Source organism: Geotrypetes seraphini, chromosome 13, assembly GCF_902459505.1.
Source record: "Geotrypetes seraphini chromosome 13, aGeoSer1.1, whole genome shotgun sequence".
In the NCBI taxonomy this organism is placed as follows: Eukaryota; Metazoa; Chordata; class Amphibia; order Gymnophiona; family Dermophiidae; genus Geotrypetes; species Geotrypetes seraphini.
In genome coordinates this window covers 14,397,659-14,418,222 of record NC_047096.1, presented here as the reverse complement: position 1 = coordinate 14,418,222, position 20,564 = coordinate 14,397,659, and the positions used below count along the sequence as shown (strand labels likewise).

At 43.0% G+C, this 20,564-nt stretch overlaps 1 protein-coding gene across 1 annotated transcript; it reads right to left on the bottom strand.

The window, feature by feature from the left end:
* Positions 1-9,777: 9,777 nt before the first annotated feature.
* On the bottom strand, positions 9,778-19,475 carry GPR37L1 (G protein-coupled receptor 37 like 1). The gene is made up of 2 exons (XM_033918649.1): positions 18,684-19,475; positions 9,778-11,186 (listed from the first exon to the last, which is right to left on the bottom strand). The coding sequence occupies exons 1-2, from the start codon at positions 19,473-19,475 to the stop codon at positions 10,377-10,379; spliced, it is 1,602 nt and encodes a 533-aa protein (XP_033774540.1). The 3' UTR covers positions 9,778-10,376.
* Positions 19,476-20,564: the final 1,089 nt, after the last annotated feature.

Below are 20,564 nucleotides of genomic sequence, written 5' to 3'. Positions count from 1 at the left end.
TCTGGAGAGAGTTCTGGGCCTTGCTGAAAACACGTGAGTTGGTCCAGGAGCTGATGGATTCCTACCCTGCACTGGGCTCATTGCCTTTGGATCTGTTGCTCCTAAGGCCTCTTGTTCTTCTTCCCTTCCCTCGGAGACATGAAATGCCATTCAAAGGGGGAGTTGGTTGCTAAGAAACGGACCCAAATGAGAGTAGGGAACGAGGGCCGTACGAAATGAATTACACCCACAGGTTTCTCTTGAACCTGTTGCTATGGGAATGAAACGCACAGTCTTTGTCTAAAGAAAGTTAGTAATTCTCACCCCCCCCCCCCCCCCTTTAACACATTTGACAGGTCCTGTTCAAGAATTGTTTAAGAACAGCTAAACATCTTTTAATGGCAATGTCAGATCACTAGGCAGTTAATTGCCTCCTTTCTTGCACTGGCATCATCAATCCTTCATGGCTTATTGGCTTGTCTAAACTGGAACCTATTTAAAGTCCTGCCTCATTTATGCCCCAAAACTAGGAAGGGTTTTATTTTCTGCTGCATCATTTTCTTTTAAAATCCCACATCTTCCCTTCCTTGAGAGCTACCTTTCCCCCCCCCCCCCCAATCATGTTGCAACTCTGGAGGATGCAGGAGAGTCGCCATGTCTTGAAGCCACAATGAAGCGTGCCTCGATGCAAAGAAAAGCAGCATGGCCAAATATAATGCAGCCACTGGGACCAGTCAAGGAATCATATCATTGGGGTCTCATCCAATAGCTTCCTTTATAAGAACATAACATAAGAACATAGGCAGTGCCTCTGCTGCGTCAGACCAGGGGTCCATCTTGCCCAGCAGTCCGCTCACGCGGTGGCCCATCAGGCCCAGGACCTGTATAATGATCTCTATCTATACCCTTCTATCCCTTTTTTCTTCAGGAATTCACCCAATCCCTTCTTGAACCTTGATACCCTACCCTGTCCTGTCACACCCTCTGGAAGCGCATTCCTAATGATCTGATGACTATAGATGGGGTGGGGGGGGGGAGATCACTTTCTCCCTGAACTCTTCTGGAATGTTTTTTTTCCCCCAGACCTTTTGTAAGATAGGGGCAGATGTTGAAAAGCGCACCATCCAAGTAAGGCTGGTTATAGCCAGTCTAGCTTATAAGTGAGTTCAGCCAACAGTGTACATAACGGTTCTTGGTGGCTTTTACCATCTGCAGTAGCAGCCATTAAGAATCCTATGTTGGTATCAAATGCACAAGGAACACCCATCTTTTAGCGTGCAAACTTTTCTGGCAGGTTGGAGCATTTTACTAGAATTTTAAACATTTGCATGAATTTTAAAGTCTGTAAGAGTGGCCATGTTTGTGTTTTGTGTCCGTGCGTGTCCCGCGCCTAACAGCTGTGTCTAAACTTGCTGCGAAAAACTCACATACACACAAACAGACTCCCGAACTCACTGTAGCACACATTGAGGCTGTGTCTCCAGATAGCTGGGTAGCTGGTGGAGAATCGCTTGGTCACTTGCCTGCCTGGTACGAAGGTGGCAGACCTCACGTGTCGCCTAGATAAGATTTTAGACAGTGCTGGGGAGGGGTCTGCTATCTTGGCACATGTGGGTACCAAGGACATATGGAAATCTGATAGGGAATGTCTGGGAGGCAAATTTAAGCTCTTAGGTAGGAAGCTAAAATCCAGAACCTTCAGGGTAGCCTTTTCTATTGCAAAAGCAAGCAGTGTCTCACTTCCGGCTCACCACACAATTGTTTCCCACGTACTCACCTTTATAGGACCCCCAGGGACCCCTGCAGAAGACTTTTTGTCGAAACGCGGACCGTGTTGGGTCCTGTATCCCTAGCGGACTAGGTCCTTTAAGGCTTTTATGTGGATAACTTATTTTTATGTGGATGAATTTATTTTTATGTGGATGATTTCGGTGTACCTTTGGAACTTTGACACTTTCAAATAAAGTCCATTTAGGAACATCGTCACTCCACAGAGTTTTTTGGTTTTCTCTAGCCTTTTCAGGATCCAAGCCATGTGCCATCAATGCGTGGATGAGGTGATTGCATAGGGAAGAGGGCTTTAGATTTGTTAAGAACTGGGTGACATTCTGGGGGGAGCTTATTCCGCAAAGCTGGGCTTTTGAAAAATTTTTGTGGGAATATTTGTGTAATAAATAACATTTTATACGACACCAAGGTTGTCAGAGAACGGAGGATAGCAATCATTACCTCCAAAAAGATGCAAGCTTCTTGTTGAGTGTCTTGGTTGTTTAACAATATTATACATAAGTGAATTCATGCATATATGGAGTCCTTTTACTAAGGTGCACTAGCTGATTTAGTGCGCGCTAAACGCTAATGTGCCCGTTATATTCTATGGACGCGTTAGCGTTTAGCGCGCCTTATTAAAAGAGGGGGATAGCTTTGCTCCTTATTGCGATGATTCCCTTAAATGAGCCCAAATCTCCAAGACTTTACTCAGCCTCCAAAATATCCAACATTCCTCTCCGTAAAATTACCAATTGTTCAACGTGCCTCTCATATATTTCAAATGTACACCTCCTCCACCCTTAGCAATGTTCAATATCGGTGGGAATACCGGTGTTTTTATTCCTCATTGACCCACATTCTTTTTTTGCAATTTCAGTGGTACCTCAGTTTACGAGTGCACCGGTTTGCGAGTGTTTTTCAAGACGAGCAAACCATTCGCAAAATCGGCGCATGCTCAAGGCTTGCGAGTTCACGTTCTCTCCGAGATCTCCGAGAATCTGTCATGGGTTTCTAGAGTTGGTATCTATGCCTGATCTGATTGTTCTGCTAGTTGTGATCCTGGTTGTATGTTCCCTTTGCAATTGCTAATAAAGATAAATAAAAAAAAAAAAAAAAAAGAAAGAGCGTGAACTCGCAGGCCTTGAGTATGCGCAGATGCTCAAGGCCCAGCAAGTAGAGGAGGCCGATCTTCGGGCACCGGCACCAACACACAGGACATGCCAGTGCCAGTGCCCAGGCCTAGAAGATGGTATGAAGTGGCGGGGGGGGGGGGGGTGTGCCGAATCGCGGCGGGGGGGTGCCGAATCATGGTGGGGGTGCCCAATCACGGTGTGGGGGTGCCCAATCGCGGCGGGGGGGAGCAATGCCAGTTCTCGTGGGGGGGGGGGAAAACGTATCAAAGCGAGTTTCCATTATTTCCTATGGGGAAACTCGCTTTGATAAACGAGCATTTTGGATTACGAGCATGCTCTTGGAACGGATTATGCTCGTAATCCAAGGTACCACTGTATTTAAGTAAACTTTTTTAAAAACTTGGTGGATACAATGGCTCTGGGGGATCCTTGATAAAGCAAATTGTTGCGAAACATGTCGGATCATGGAACGCAGTAGAATGCTAAGCTAAGTATATAACTTATTTGAACATTTTTAAATAGAATAATCTCAAGGAAATTCTAAAAAGAGCACGGTGGATAAAAAAGTTTAAAAAAAAAAGTTTACTTAAATAATTGCAAAAAAAGAATGTGGGCCAATGAGGAATAAAAACACCGAGTATTCCCACCGATATTGAACATTGCTAAGGGTGGAGGAGGTGTACATTTGAAATATATGAGAGGCACGTTGAACAATTGGTAATTTTACGGAGAGGAATGTTGGATATTTTGGAGGTTGGGTAAAGTCTTGGAGATTTGTGTTATATGATTCCCAACCAGAAATGAAACAGATTTAAATCGTGCCATCTTTAGTGTGAGTCCCTTAAATGAGCAACATCTTTTCAGTTTCCACAAATGCTTTATTTTCAGCTATGAACTCTCTTCGCCTTTTCCTCACGAAAAAGCCAATACTGAGTCTCGACAGTCACAGAATGCGAAACAACAAAAGGCAAAGGATAAGATAGAACAACAAAAACGCAATGCAATACACTAGAGATATTTAACTGTTTTTGATTCATCATACAACATCACACCAGGTTTAATATACTATTCTATAATATGAGTATTGCATAAAAATATCACATGGTGACATAGGTCCAGCTAGTTCAATGTGAAAATGTACAAATGCTAGAACAAATATGTACTGTAAATACAATTGCAATGAAACCTTTATCTTTTTCAAGACAAGAACGAGTGCATGGAAAATGGAGGTGAAGGAGAGTGTTGCGTAATTAGGGGACCTCTTCACTAAGGTGCAGTGAAATCTAAGCTTCGCTCCTTCTAATGCAGGACTTTACCATGTGCTATCCCCAAATTTACCGTGACATTAACCCTTTCAGGACCATAAGGATCGTAGGCCAATTTTTGTGGTTTTGACGACATTTTTATGGTAAAAAGGGCTTGCAGATGCCAAAAAATTGATTTTTTTTGTGAAATATCATTATTTTTTTTAAAAAAAATCAAACTTCTGGCTTATGGACAGTGTGGCAAGTGAATCTTCTCGTCAATCTGGCAACGACGCTAATGAATGAATGTCGGAACCAGTTTGTTTACATAAAGGCAGTATCATATGGAATCCGTACATATCAAATTTAGAACTGTAGACTATCCCAATCAAAATTTATAGGATTTTAAAGTTATGGGACAAATATTGTCCCTTGGTCCTGAAAGGGTTAAAGTCCGCCATTTTCTTTTTTTAATTTTTTTTCCTTTTTTTTTTTTTTTATTCTTGCAGGTTGTGCGCTAAAGTTTCCATTAGCGTGTGGTACCTGCAAAAAAAAATTAGCATTAGAGCGTTTTGCATTAAATTCTCCCACGTTAACCAACAGTTCTCCGTTTCCAAATATTAACCTAATTTAATCTGATCTTTGATTTTGATACCGATTCATCCCAACAGGAGGGCTCGACTTGGTTAACAAAATATTAACAAAACTATACAGGAGATTAGAACAGAAACTATGGGCTCCTTTTACAAAAGTGCGTTAGGGCCTTAACACGCGCGCTAAATTGTGCGTGTGCACTAGACCTTAACGCCAGCATTGAGCTGGCATTAGTTCTAAAAGCGTAGCGTGGGTTTAGCGCCCGTTAAAATCCTGCGTGCGCTAAAAACGCTAGCGCACCTTAGTAAAAGGAGCCCTATATCTTTTAGGTCAGAATTTTATCTTTCATGGTTGATTATTTGAAAAAGAAGGATCGTTCGTAAATTTCTGAAATAAATATGTCTTCAGTACTTTATGAAAAGTGGGTAGATGAGAGAGAACTCGTAATTATAGAAGGAAGGTCATTCCAAACTTTTACGAAAGTTTATATTTCTGAGAGCTCCTAGAATTAGAGATTTCTTGTGAATTAAATGAGACAGGAACCAAAGGAGAAAAAATACCATATAGGATTTTGAAAATCACAGTTGCACATTTAAATTGGATCCTCCAGGAAACAGGAAGCCAGTGAAGGGATCTCAGTAAAGGTGTGACATGATCATATTTAGGCTTACCGTAAATCAGTTTAGCCGCCGTAATCAAACTCCTCTTACTGACTTACAAATGTATTCACTCGGCTGTCCCTCACTAGCTCACTTCCCTCACTATGCTTCCCCCCACCCACCCCATGAGCTCCGCTCGGCTGATAAGTCCCTCCTATCTATGCCCTTCTCCTCCTCTGCCAACTCCAGACTCCGCCCATTCTATCTTGTTGCGCCGAATGCCTGGAACAACCCATCCGAATGCCTATGCGTGCTCCCTCGCTGGCAGTGTTCAAGTCCAAGTTAATAGCCCACCTCTTCAAGAGTGCTTTCGACTCCTGACTCCTCTCACCTTGGGTTCTGCATCCCCAGCCCTACATGTCATGTCTGTTTGTCCAAGTTAGATTGTAAGCTCTTCTGAGCAGGGACTGTCTACTGAATGTCAAAATGAACAGTGCTGCATATGCCTTTCAGCGCTATATAAGTGATAAATAGTAGAACTAGTAGTTATCCATTTAGCACATGGTAATCCTAACGCACCAGCCGGATAATACAGGAACATCCACTCTCTGCCCATGACATGCCTGCCCAAAAACTATTTTTTGAAAATAGTTAAGATGTACTGAGCAAGTGAAAACAGAGAAATTAGTGCAAAATACGTTAGTGTATTTTGCAGTAAGACTTGTCTCACATGCAAACCACATGTTAGGGTTTAACCCTTTCAGGACCATAAGGATCGTAGGCCAATTTTTGTGGTTTTGACGACATTTTTATGGTAAAAAGGGCTTGCAGATGCCAAAAAATTGATTTTTTTTTGTGAAATATCATTATTTTTTTTTTAAAAAAATCAAACTTCTGGCTTATGGACAGTGTGGCAAGTGAATCTTCTCGTCAATCTGGCAACGACGCTAATGAATGAATGTCGGAACCAGTTTGTTTACATAAAGGCAGTATCATATGGAATCCGTACATATCAAATTTAGAACTGTAGACTATCCCAATCAAAATTTATAGGATTTTAAAGTTATGGGACAAATATGTCCCTTGGTCCTGAAAGGGTTAACACCCTTTAGTAAAAGGATTCTAATTCATGCCTCATTGAATTCCATTTCTCATCGGCCATCTGAACCAGTCATTCAGCTCCCATTCCAGTAAACCAAAAGGAAGGTGATATTGCCCTAAGTCCATTGGGATGGGATTTTTGAAATCCATGATTGGACTGAACCTTTTATGGGAGTCAGTAATTTTCTATACCGTTCTCCCGAGGGAGCTCAGACCAGTTTACATGAATTTATTCAGGTACTCAAGCATTTTTCTCTGTCTGTCCTGGTAGGCTCACAATCCATCTAATGGGCCTGGGGCGATGGGGGGGATTAAGTGACTTGCCCAGGGTCACAAGGAGCAGCGAGGGCTTGAACCCACAACCTCCGGGTGCTGAGGCTGTACCTTTAACCACTGCGCCACTCTAGAAATCAAAATGTAGCAAAAGTGAGCCAAGTACAGGACAGTCGAGCCATTGTGACACCACTGCTGAGGTTGGCTCTTAGGCATTGGTGGAATGAGGCATTATGACATCACAATACTTGCTGGTTATCAGAGGCAGAAAGTTTTCACAGTGTTTATTTATTCCATTTTCTATCCCGTTCTCCCCAGGGAGCTCAGAACAGTTTACATGAATTTATTCAGGTACTCAGGCATTTTTCCCTGTCTGTCCTGGTGGGCTCACAATCTATCTAATGTCCCTGGGGCAATGGAGGGATTAAGTGACTTGCCCAGGGTCACAAGGAGCAGTGTGGGTTTGAACCCACAACCTCAGGATGCTGCGGCTGTAGCTTTAACCACTGCACCACGTTCTCCCCAGGTACAGTATTGTAGATCAGAAAAGCCCATATAACAGTAAAGAACCCCCTGTGCCTAGGACCATCTTGTGACGTCTCATTCCATGAGAAGAATGCAACACTGAATCTATATAGTCCTGAATTCTGCCCACTATTATCATGGTCTGATTAGTATTAAACAATACTAGATAATGTGAAGTTAAGAGAAGTTTGGCTCTAAATATTATTGGATTTCTTGGTGCAGGGGATATATATATATACTAGTATTTAAGCCCGTTACATTAACGGGTGCTAGAATAGATGTGTGTGTCCGTATTTATTTCTCTCCTTGGCCTTTTTTTTTTTTTTTAGCACACCCCTCCTCATAAAGCAGCCCCCTTTCTCTCTCTCCCTCCAATCCTCTTGATGCCTGACATCCAAATAGGGGAAATCCACTCTCCCCACCTCCTTGCTCCTGCTGCACTTCCTCCTCGGCTATACACACGCACACACACACTTCCATACACCTCTCTGGCTCTTCACGCCCCTCCTCCACCTTCCGCTACTTCGGCGGGGGCCAACGTTTTCTTTATTTTCTTTTCGCCTGTTAGCCGTAGTGCCGTAGGAGCGCGTCTTGGTGTGGGCCAGGCTCTGGGAGAACTCGCGCAGACCTCCATCACGGAAAACCAGCACTACCGTCCAAAGTTTATTTTAAAGTTTAAAGCCGCTGCGCACTCTCTGCCCTCCATGCCGTCGCGAGCGAGACAGGTCCCTCTCCTGGGGCGGGGCAGGGCCACGATGTGGCAGTAAAAAAAAGTTTAGATTTTTGCACTGGAGCAGCGGATCCTTCCTAACATGGTTCCCGGGGCGGTCCGCCCCCCTTACTATGCCACTGGTTATGATCCCCCGATGGTGGCTATCGTTTCATGGCTCCGCTCCGCACCGCCTTTGCCTTAGCGCACATGCACACTCAGTGCCCCGAGGCCGGGGCTCGCGGGATGGTGGGGAAGCCGGGGTTGCGCGAGCGCTGAGCCGCGCCGTGGGAGAGGCAGGAAAGGAAGTCCGCCGCTGTTCTTTGGCGGCTCCTGAACGAAGGCGAGTCGCGAGTTTGGGGGCGTTACTGCAGCGGCGCGAGGCGGAGAGCAGGGAGGCTGTGGTGACGTACTAAGCGCGCATGCGCACTCTCATGTCCGCGACGGATCAGGGAACACGACTTTAGAGTGCGCATGCGCGGCCTAGCATTTTATTATATTAGATATCGCAAATAATCATGCTTCAAAACTATACCTAGATCTTATGCAATACATTAATGTTTTAGCCAAAAGTTAGGTTACCCACCCAACTCAGGAGTCTGCCATTATTATAACTGGCAAAATCTATAATTAATAATAAGTGTGTTCTCACGGCCAAATATTTGTTTATAGCAATCTGAAGGGCAATTTTGCACCCTCTAAAATACACAGAACTCGTATTTACAAGTCATAAGAACATAAGAACATAAGAAGCGCCATCTCCGGATCAGACCTTCGGTCCATCAAGTCCGGCGATCCGCACACGCGGAGGCCCTGCTAGGTATTCACCTGGCTTATTTTATAGCCAACCATATCTTTATATGCCTCTCTCAAGGAGATATGCATCTAGTTTGCTTTTGAAGCCTGGGACTGTCGATTCCGCAATAATCTCCCCTGGGAGAGTATTCCAGATGTCCACCACTCTCTGTGTGAAGCAGAACTTCCTGACATTAGTCCTGAACTTGTCCCCCCTTAGCTTCATTTCATGTCCTCTTGTCCGTGTCAAATTGGACATTGTAAATAATCTTCTCTGCTCTATTTTGTCGATTCCTTTCAGTATTTTGAAGGTCTCGATCATATCCCCACGCAGTCTCCTTTTCTCAAGGGAGAACAATCCCAGTGTTTTAAGTCGATCCTCATATTCCAGTTTCTCCATACCCTTCACTAGTTTAGTTGCTCGTCTCTGCACCCTCTCCAGCAGTTTTATATCCTTCTTTAGGTAGGGAGACCAATGTTGGACGCAGTATTCCAAGTGGGGTCTGACCATCGCCCTATAAAGCGGCATTATAACTTTCTCCGATCTACTTTCCCACAGTCCTTAAATCTAGCCCTCAATATTTCAATTTCTGCATTTCCCACAACACTTACCCCCCCCCCCCTCTTTTACTAAGGTGCGCTATGCTTTTTAGAGAAGATTATTTACATTGTCCAATTTGACACGGACAAGAGGACATGAAATGAAGCTAAGGGGGGACAAGTTCAGGACTAATATCAGGAAGTTCTGCTTCACACAGAGAGTGGTTGACATCTGGAATACTCTCCCAGGGGAGATTATTGCGGAATCGACAGTCCTAGGCTTCAAGGGCAAACTAGATGCATATCTCCTTGAGAGAGGCATATAGAGATATGGTTGGCTATAGGGTAAGCCAGGTGTATACCTGGCAGGGCCTCCGCGTGTGCGGATCACCGGACTAGATGGACCGAAGGTCTGATCCGGAGATGGCGCTTCTTATGTTCTTATGTTCTTATTAGCACGTGCAAAACGCTAACGTGTGCGTGTTATCCTACGGACGCATTAGCGGTTAGCGCAGGCGTTGATGTAGCGCACCTTTGGAAAAGAGGGCCTAAATATAACAAAGTTCCTCCTCTGGATTTCTATCGCCACAACATCGTTCAATATGTCAAATGCAGAAGAATAAAAAAAGTCTCCTTTAATTATACAGCCTACAAAAGCAAAAATGTTCTTTTCGCCTTGATGGCCTTTTGCCATTTGCTCTATGGGTGGGGTAATTTTTGTTCAAGTTCATTTGATATAGTCTATAAAGCACATGTCTAAACTCCTATTTCTTTCACACGAATAGGATCTGTTCTGTACACGCTCCCAAGCACGTCTTACCAAAATGACTATTTTGGAAAACAAATTTTGTGAGTATTTAGCAGGAAGCTGATATGTTTGGGCAAATTGAATTCGAGACCTTCCAGAAATGGGAAGGCAGCTGTGACTGAGTCATACATATAGACAATGCGAGCAATAAATGACTTATTGCCCGACTCGAGTGGAATGCAAATTATTGTAAGGCTCACGTACATGTAATAACGCTCAAATTTTTTTTAAAAAAACGTAAAGTGAAATGTTGTGTTCTTATCCTAAGGCAATTAAGCCATTTTCAACATTTTCCCGCTATAAGGCTTAGCAAGGCGTTCCAATTGCAAGGACTGGTGCTGGCGTTTCCTTAGGCTTATCAAAAAAAATGGAGGAGGACATCTCCGTCTTGAGCTTGCTGTCAGAGCCATCACTGGAAGATCCCCCTCGTCCGCACTCATCGCAGCAGCAGCAGCAGCAGTCCATGAACGCCTGGCCGAGAGGCTTGCAAAGACACAGCAGAATCACGGGGGTCACAGAAGACTTGAAGAACATGAAGAACTGGTTGATGAGATTGAGCAGGTCCAAAGTCTGCTTGGACATGTCCAACGATGCGTAGGCTACCAGAATGTTACAGACATTTTCGGGAATGGTGCAGATTCCGTACACAATGGCCAATCCTATCACAGTCCAGTTGAGCTGAGTCTCACATTGGTCATGCTTTGAACCACGGCACTTAACTTTCTTGACAGAACTTCGGATTCTTCTGGTCACCAGTTGACAGCTAATGGTAAAGAGAATTGGTAGGCAGAAGTAGCAGCCGAAATACCACCACATTCTTGCATTTTGATAAGTCAGGACCAGAGAGTAGATGGATTCAGGCAGGTTTGATGAAGGCTTTATGGTGCAGTATTCTATAACCATGCCGGAAACTGGTGACGTGTCCTGTGCTAGCTGCCAAAGCATAATCTCTGGCAGAGCCAATGTCATGGATCCAATCCAGATGACAGCAAGTTTGGCAATGATGGACTGGCACTGTTCTATGGGCCCCAATTTGGACTGAGGGCTGGTTGCTGCATGGAATCTATCAATTCCCAAGGCACATAGGCTGAAGGTAGAAACCCCTAAAGATGACACCTAGGGATATGAGGGAAGAGGGAGAAAAAAGACATAAATTAAGACTGGAGAAGAAGAAATAAATAATCAGCAACTGTGTTAAAGTAGAAAAGATACAAATGGAAAACCTTTTCCATAGCCTTGGAAATGAGTAAAATGATAATACTGCCAACCCCATTCCCTAAGCATTACAGTTATAACAAAAATATAATAAGCTTGCATTTTGTAATTTGCTTGATGGTTTCTCTTTTCTTATTTTTTGGGGACACAATGAACCTTCACTCCTAAAAAATCTTGGAATTTTATCTCCTGTTTTAATGGGACTTCTGCTCTGCCTCTTCACTCTTCTTAATCTGATCACTGCGCCAGTGTTCTTGAGACCAGAAGCCCTGCGCCAGGGCTCGTTCTGGAGCCTTCTATCATGGGTTCTAAAACCAGCCATCCCTTTTTGATGACCATAGGTCCTCTCCCCCAGGGATGGTGAACAGCCTCTTCCCAGAAACCCCAGCCACGTCAGACAATAGAACACTTTTAGGGCAAGTCTATAAGTTGGTGCCCCAATGCTCTACACTTAGCATCAATTCTATTCATGGCATCTTGGCACCAGGATTTCATTATAGAATACTAGCCATGCCGGCACTGGCATGCCCTTATTTAGACACACGTAAGGTGGTATGCCTACATATGTCAAGTGGTGAGTGTAATTGATAGGATTCTATAAACTACACGTGTAACTGGGAGACATGCCATTAGCCAGCCCTTGCTTCACCCATGTGTATGTCCCCTCTGCAGTTAGGCGCTATGGAATCTATAGAATAGCAGCACTTAATGCACTAAGGTACCTGTCAACCAGTGATGGTAGGGAGAACAAGAGGGTACTCTCTAAAGTTGAAAGGGGATAGATTCCGTACAAACGTAAGGAAGTTCTTCTTCACCCAGAGAGTGGTGGAGAGCTGGAACGTTCTTCCGGAGTCTGTCATAGGGGAAAACACCCTCCAGGGATTCAAGGCAAAGCCAGATAAGTTCCTGCTGAACACGTACGTATGCAGGTAGTGCTAATCTCAGTTAGCGCACTGGTTTTTGACCTAAGGGCCGCTGCATGAGCGGACTGCTGGGCACGATGGACCACTGGTCTGACCCAGCAGCGGCAATACTTATGTTCTTATGATGCTTTTCATGTGCTAAGTGGCGCATACCTCTAGACCAGGGATAGGCAATTCCCATCCTCGAGCGCCACAGGCAGGTCAAGTTTTTAGAATAGCCACAATAAATATGCACGAGATAGATTTGCATGTCAAGGAGGCAGTGCATGCAAATCCATCTCATACATATTCATTGTGGAGATCCTGAAAACCTGACCTGGCTCCAGCTCTCAAGGACCAGAATTGCCTCCCCCTGCTCTAGACGCAAGCGTATAGAAGTGTCCCATTACATTTTAAAATTAATGTGTAGGGCTCAATATTAAAAAAACCCAAACAACGAAGCTTCTAAATCAGGGGTAGGGAACTCCGGTCCTCGAGAGCCGTATTCCAGTCGGGTTTTCAGGATTTCCCCAATGAATATGCATGAGATCTATTTGCATGCACTGCTTTCAATGCATATTCATTGGGGAAATCCTGAAAACCCGACTGGAATACGGCTCTCGAGGACCGGAGTTCCCTACCCCTGCTGTATAATGAAACTGAATACCCAGGTATATTGTGGCGGCCATCAATTATCTGTCTATTGGCAATATTCAGCCTGGTACCCAGGTAACCACCTGGTTAAAATTAGGACAGTATTTTTGTTCGCCTAACTTTATCCAGCTAGTGACCATAGTCTGTTATTGAGAAAGACATGGGGGAAGCCACTGCTTGCCCTGTATCGGTAGCATGGACTATTGCTACTCCTTGGGTTTTGGCCACCGTGAGAACGGGCTACTGGGCTTGATGGACCATTGGTCTGTCCCAGTAAGGCTCTTCTTATATTCTTATGGTTGAGGATTGGATATCATCGCTAACCGGATAACTCTTGGCTGCCCCAGACTCTGCCCCAGACCACACAGCACTATCTAATCTAATCTAATCCTTAGGTTTGTATACCGCATCATCTCCACATTCGTAGAGCTCGACACGGTTTACAGTAGGAGAAATAGGAAGGAACTACAACAGAGGGTTAGAGGTAGAAGTGTGAAGAAAAATTTAGAGGACTTGGGATGCCAAGATATAAGAGTTTCCTTGATTCCTAAGTTGGAGGGAGACTTACATTTTTTGAGAAAAGCCAGGTTTTCAGATGTTTGCGGAAAACTTGGAGAGTGCTCAAGTTCCGAAGAGGGGAGGTAAGGTAGTTCCAGAGCTCAGTGATTTTGAAGTGGAGGGAGGTCCCTAGCTTTCCTGTGTGGGAAATGCCTTTTAGCGAGGGGAAGGATAGTTTTAATTTCTGGGAGGATCTGGTGGTATTAGGGTTTGAGGAATTCCAAGAAAGAGGGATAAAGGGAGGGAGGATACCATATAGGATTTTGAAAGTTAAACAGGCGCATTTATAGTGGACCCTGGCGATTATCGGAAGCCAGTGGAGCTTGGCCAGGAGCGGGGAGACATGGTCAAATTTACTTTTAGCGAAGATGAGCTTGGCCGGGGCATTCTGAATCCGTTGGAGTCTGTGGAGGTTTTTCTTAGTTAGGCTTAAGTAGATAGAGTTGCAATAGTCCAATCTAGAGAGGATGATGGATTGGACAAGGAGGGTAAAATGTTTTTGATGGAAGCAGAATCTAACTTTCCTCAGCATGTGAAGGCTGAAAAAGCATTTTTTTACCAAGGATTGGAGGTGGTCATTGAAGGACAATGTGGAACCAATGATGATGCCCAAGACCTTGCTTGAGAACTCAAGCTGCAGAGAGGAGCCAGAGGGTATTTTTGCCCTGGTCAACAGGATTTAACTGGGTAGAAGTCTTCCAACTCGGTTAAATCCCTCTGAATATTGCCCCCTAAGCTTTCAGTTAAAAGTTTACCCAGGGGCACTTTTACTAAACTGCAATAAGTGATAATTCGATCTTACTACAGCAAAAAAAAAAAAAAAAAAAAAGGCGGACTGAAAAGCACGCTGCGGTATCCAGAAGTAATCTTTGGATGTGCATATGCTACCTACATGCTAAAACACAAAATTCCTCCTCCCCCCCCTTTAATTAATTTATTTAAAAATTCTCACCCGCTTAAACCTAAGCGGTTTACAAAATACAGTCATAAAAATACATAATCAGACATTACTAAAATTCTCTTATAGTATAATTATTCAGTTAGTGAATGATTCCATAAATAATGTTGTTTTTTTAAGTATCTTCTTGAATTTTTGCATATGTGTATGTAATCTCAAGGATCCCTTCAGACTATTCCATAGGGTTACACCTGCTATCGAGATTGCTGATGTTCATGCACCTTCATAATGTACACGGATAAATTCATTTGCACATAATCGCATCGTTCCTTCGGACCTCAGAGGCCTAGACGGCTGATATAGTTCCATCACCTGTGCCAAGTAGCAGGGAATGTTTAGATGGATTACTCCGGAGACCAGTGTAAGGGTTTTGAAAACAATGCGACAATGAAGTGTTTTCAATAGTGGTGAAACGTGATCGAATTTGTTTCCGCCACATATCAAGCGTGCCGCCGCATTTTGAATTGTTTGTAACGCTTTACATTGTGAAGATGTTATACCCAAGTAAAGGGCATTACAATAATTCAACCATGAAAGAACTGTAGTCTGTACTTCTAACTGAAAATCATATCCAGATAACATCGGCTAAAGTCTGCTAAGCAGACGCATTTGGTAGAATTTAGATTTAATTACGGTCAATATTTGATCTTTCATGCTTAATGTTGTATCTAATATAGTCAAATGTAAGAAATTATCTCGCATTCATGCCGTGCTTCATTCTCCAAGCACTCAAACTACTCTCATTGTGCTGGGCTTTATGCTCCCACTCGTCATCGGATCCAGTTCAAGAAATACTTTAATTGTAATATAATATATATGTAATACATATGATATATGTAATATGATGAGATATATTTGTTGTGCATTAATGTATATAATAAAATGAAAAAAGAGTTTGAGGAAGAAAGGGTGGGGGGAGGGATAGGTTAATGTATGATTAATTGTATTATGGAAGAGGGATGTCTAAGTATGTATATGTTTGGATAGATTATTTTATTGATATGGGAAGGGATGGGAGGTGGGTGGGGGGAATTAAAACATGTATAATAATATTGTTTAAGAATGTCAAGTGAGTTATGTGAATTAATTGTAATAATATTGTACACTTGTTGAGAGAAATAAAAAGGAATAAAGATTTAAAAAAAAAGAAAGAAATACTTTAATTGTTTTTGTTAATTATCATTTAATAACTTAAATATTTTAGCTTAAATCAATATGTACTAAAAGTCTTAGATGCAATGGTCGGTTTGAGGGGTAAAGAGGGAGTGGTGACCTTGAGAAAGCCCTTTGAATGACACGGGCGAAACATGTTGGCGATTCTACCCCCGTTGAGAAGCGTCTTTCGCGCAGCTAAGTCCTTTTAGTACATATTGATTTGAGCTAAACTATTTAAGTTATTAAATGATAATTAACAAAAACAATTAAAGTATTTCTTGAACTGGATCCGATGACGAGTGGGAGCATAAAGCCCAGCACAATGAGAGTAGTTTGCGTGCTTGGTGGCCCGCTGAGGACCAGTAAGACTAGTTATAACCTTGGAGAATGAAGCACGGCATGAGTGTGAGATAATTGCTTACATTTGACTATATTGGTTATTGGAGTGTTCTTCATTCACATTCATTTAAATAGGGCCTATGGTTACATTTAATGTTGTATCTAGCCACACTCCCCAAATTTTCAGTTGCTTATGTATCTCAGGTTGCATATTGTTTACCTCTATACTTTGAGGCCACATGGGATCTTCGTATCTGCTGATCAACATTAAGATCTGTTTTGGCTAGATTTAACGCAGTTTCCTTGCGGCAAAAGCCCTGAAGTCCTTTAAATCCCGTTGGGCTTCGGGGCAGTTAACGCAGCAGCCTGCGCCACATACATAACATAACATACTTCTTAACCGCGTAACCATAAGTTTTGCGCGGTTTACAAAAGATTATAAACTAAAACCAATTTAAGAATGACAAAAATAAATTATTTGACCAAGTATCAGGCTTTGTAAAAGAAGGGGTTAGTTTCTTAGCACTAGGGGAAGAGAGTAGTCATGTTCTGAGCTAACCGAATAGCGTGTGCTTATAAGTGAACCCTTACAACCCACATAATGGATGGTGGTAAGGTGTCATGCATTAATGAGAAAATTATCACATGGCCATTAAGGAAAATAGAAAGATCAACCATTTTATCCTGGCAGTACAAATAGCCTTAGTGCACGGGAATGACCCAGGAAAGGATGCATTAAGGCCACTTTTTACCACATATAGTACAAGAGATTTTTATAGTTTCCAGAATTTTTTAACATTTTCTTTCCATTTTGTTTAATTTATGGTTTCATTTTACATGCTTACATTTTTGTTTAAATGACAAAATAAATGTTGGTTCTCTGCTGATGCCACAACCACCAAAATCTCTGGAATTCATTGACAGAGAATATGGTGAAATCAGTTAGCTTAGCAGGGTTTAAAAAAGGTTTGGATAATTTCCTAAAAGAGAAGTCCATAGGCCATTATTGAGATGGCTTGGGGAAATCCACTGTTTATTCCTAGGATAAGCAGCATAAAAATCTGTTTTACTCCTTGGGATTTAGCTAGGTGCTTGAGACCTGGGATGGCCACTGTTGGAAACAGGACACTGGGCTTGATGGACCTTCGGAATGTCCCAGTATGACAATTCTTATGTTGTGTTCTTACCATTTTCTCAAATGGCAGAACTAAAAATGGCACTGGCCTCAGTTTACTGGCACCATTGGCTAGGCAGGAAAGATAAGGGCTTCCTCCTAAAGTGTGAAGAATGAAATGAGATCCTTACGGTAAAAGGGGCTGAGGAATCAAGGGAGGACCTGGGAGGTATTTCACATGTTTGCAACAAGGACTGGCCTAATTTTCATCAAAATCTCCCATTTCATTTTAAACAAAAGCACACCCCTAACAAATCAATTACTGGCAGTAAGAGAATGCTCCCTGCATGACCATCAGTTGGGTCAAACTGGGTCACCCAGTGATACTCTCTGCAAACCTTAATAGGGGTGTACTAATTATATGAGTATTTGAAATCCCATCTTTGAGGGTCTTGAGGTTAACATTTAGATTTCAGGGGTAGATAGTTGACCTCTTAGTAGGTTAATCAGTCAACTGGAATTCTTATCTATCAATGTCATTAGATCTGATTAATCCCCTTTCATAACAGCATCAAAGAGATGAACATTTAAAAAAAATAGAAAACAAGACAAGACAAATAAACAGCATAGAGAAAACTAAAGGACTGAAAATAGGTCAGACTGGAGAGGATGGAAGGGGCGGACTCTGTTCTGCACCACAGCGGTAAACAGACCCTGCTATTGACTAAACTGAAATGTCCCTGGGGATGGATTTTGGGATTCTCATCTCCATGGATCAGTGATTAATAAATAGGCTAACCCAGGAGGTGATGGGAATAATTCCTTTACTATTACTGCGCCATGACGATCCAGCTCTCTCTGTAACTCTCATAGTAACATAGTAACATAGTAGATGACGGCAGATAAAGACCCGAATGGTCCATCAATTCTGCCCAACCTGATTCAATCTAAAAATTTGTTGTTGTTGTTTTTTCTTCTTCTTCTTAGCTATTTCTGGGCAAGAATCCAAAGCTCTGCCCATTACTGTTCTTAGGTTCCAACTACTGAAGTCTCCGTCAAAGCTCACTGCAGTCCATCTACACCATCGCAGCCATAGAAGCCCTCCTCAGCCCATCGTCAACCAAACGGCCATATACAGACACAGACCGTGTAAGTCTGCCCAGTACTGGCCTTAGTTCTTCAATATTCACTATTATTTTCTGATTCTAGATCCTCTGTGTTCATCCCACGCTTCTTTGAACTCCGTCATCGTTTTCCTCTCCACCACCTCTCTCGGGAGCACATTCCAGGCATCCACCACCCTCTCCATAAAGTAGAATTTCCTAACATTGCTCTTGAATCTACCACCCCTCAACCTCAAATTATGTCCTCTAGTTTTACCATTTTCCTTTCTCTGGAAAAGATTTTGTTCTACGTTAATACCTTTCAAGTATTTGAACGTCTGAATCATATCTCCCCTGTCCCTCCTTTCCTCTAGGGCAGGGATCTCAAAGTCCCTCCTCGAGGGCCGCAATCCAGTCGGGTTTTCAGGATTTCCCCAATGAATATGCATTGAAAGCAGTGCATACACATAGATCTCATGCATATTCATTGGGGAAATCCTGAAAACCGACTGGATTGCGGCCCTCAAGGAGGGACTTTGAGACCCCTGCTCTATGGTATACATATTCAGGGCTTCCAGTCTCTCCTTTTTCTCTTTCTCTCTCTCTCTTTCTTACCTCCAAGTATTGCACAGCTCGGCAGGATATATCTCCCAGCAGCCTCTTTTTAGTGAGTTCATTAAAAATCACCACTGGCAAGCAGAAGAAGAGAACTAGAAAGTCCCAGAAGGCCAGACTGGCCAGGATGGAGTTCCAGGCACTCTTCAGGTAGTAGTTGTGCCAGACAATGCACATGACGGACAAGTTGCCAATAATGCCAATGGCAAAGACAATCAGGGATAGGAACATCACGGCGTAGGCGCTGTAAGAGTTCTCCGTCAATGGGTACAGTGGGTTCTGGATCTGCGGTTGCTTATCGGAACCCAGCGTGTGATTGTTACTGGGTCCCACATCCGGAGCTCGGCTGCCATTTCTTGCTGGGTGGCTCCCTTCTCGGTGCTTTGACGGGTCCGTGCTGGAAGGCAGCAGAGGCTTGGTTGGCCAGATATGGGCAGGGTGAATGGGTCTGGGGTACTCCACTTGTACGGCTGGGGCAAACTCTTGCACTGCTATCGAATCGTCATCCTTGGTACCCCTTCTCACTCTCTCTCGGTTCCGCAACCCGGCTGGAGATGAGAGAACATTTTTGTCGGTTCTGGAGTTCTGCGTGCTCCATCTGACATTTTCCATATCAAACCATGCAGTGAATTCTAGAAAAAGGGATGCTCCCCAAGCCCCGTTTTCCATATCTTTGGAATTCATCTCCAAAGGGTCACCATCCTTCCAAATAAGTCCAGCTTCTGCATTCTCTGTTAGGGTCCCTGGGGTCTGCAGGAGGGCTCCCAGCAAACACAGCAAAACCAGAAACATCCCTTTTTTCTTCCAAAAAGTGTTGGAAAATGTGAACTTTTTCTTGTAAAAGATTTGAGAATGTTGTCGCATCAAAACAGGTGGAATCCTTATAATTTCACCCAAAAAACAGGTGTTTAAAGAACAGGAAAACAACGTCAAAAATCATGAAATTCAACTGTCTTCCCCTGAGGTCAGAGAACGAGGAGCAACGAGGTTTCACTCTGTCTCAGTCGCTGGCCTGGTTCATCTGCGGATCTTAATCCAGGGTTAAAACAACTTTTTTTCCCCCTCCCTTCTCTCCCAACCTCCTGAAGCCCCCACAAGAAAATCGCAGGACACCGTGGCCCTCTTCTGGCAGCAGAATATATTGGGCTGAGCAGTGCTGATCCCTGAAGCCTCTCGAACAGCACAAACAGCAATAATTTTAGTCTTTCTTTTTTTTTTTTTTTTTACTTTTTTAATCTTTTTCTATGAAGTCTAGTGGGGAAATCATGCCTATCCATCAGAGAGAGAGAGAGAGAGAACAGGAACAAAAGGAAACAAAGATGACCGTCCCGTTGGACTGCAGCAGTTTCTTCCAGCTGTATCAGTGGAGTATCCCAGACTATCCAGGCCCTCCTGAGATAACGATGAAAACAGTGACGGAATTTTAAAATAATAATAATAACTTTATTTTTTAATGCCACAATACCTCACAGTTCAGTGCGGTTCACAACAAGAAAAACTGTGGAAACACAGTGATCCAAGATTGATAAAATCACAATTTTCTTTAAATTGACAAATGTCATTGTACAAGTTTATCAAACAGATAGGTCTCAATGATCTAAAAGCCTGATAAGAAGGAGAAGTCATAATCAAGCCACTTATTCCATTTTCCCGCTTGAAAGGTTAAAGTCCTTTCCAGAAATCTTTTATATATGCAACCTTTAAGAGATGGAAAAGAAAACAAGGAAATATTGCGGGTGCAACGATTCATTTTAGATAAATCAAAATGATTTAAAAAATAACTTGGGGGAAGACCAAACAATGTTTTATAGCATAGGCGGGCAAATTTGAAAATTATTCTCGCTTCTACCAGTGCAGCTTTTGATAATAAGATGTTACATG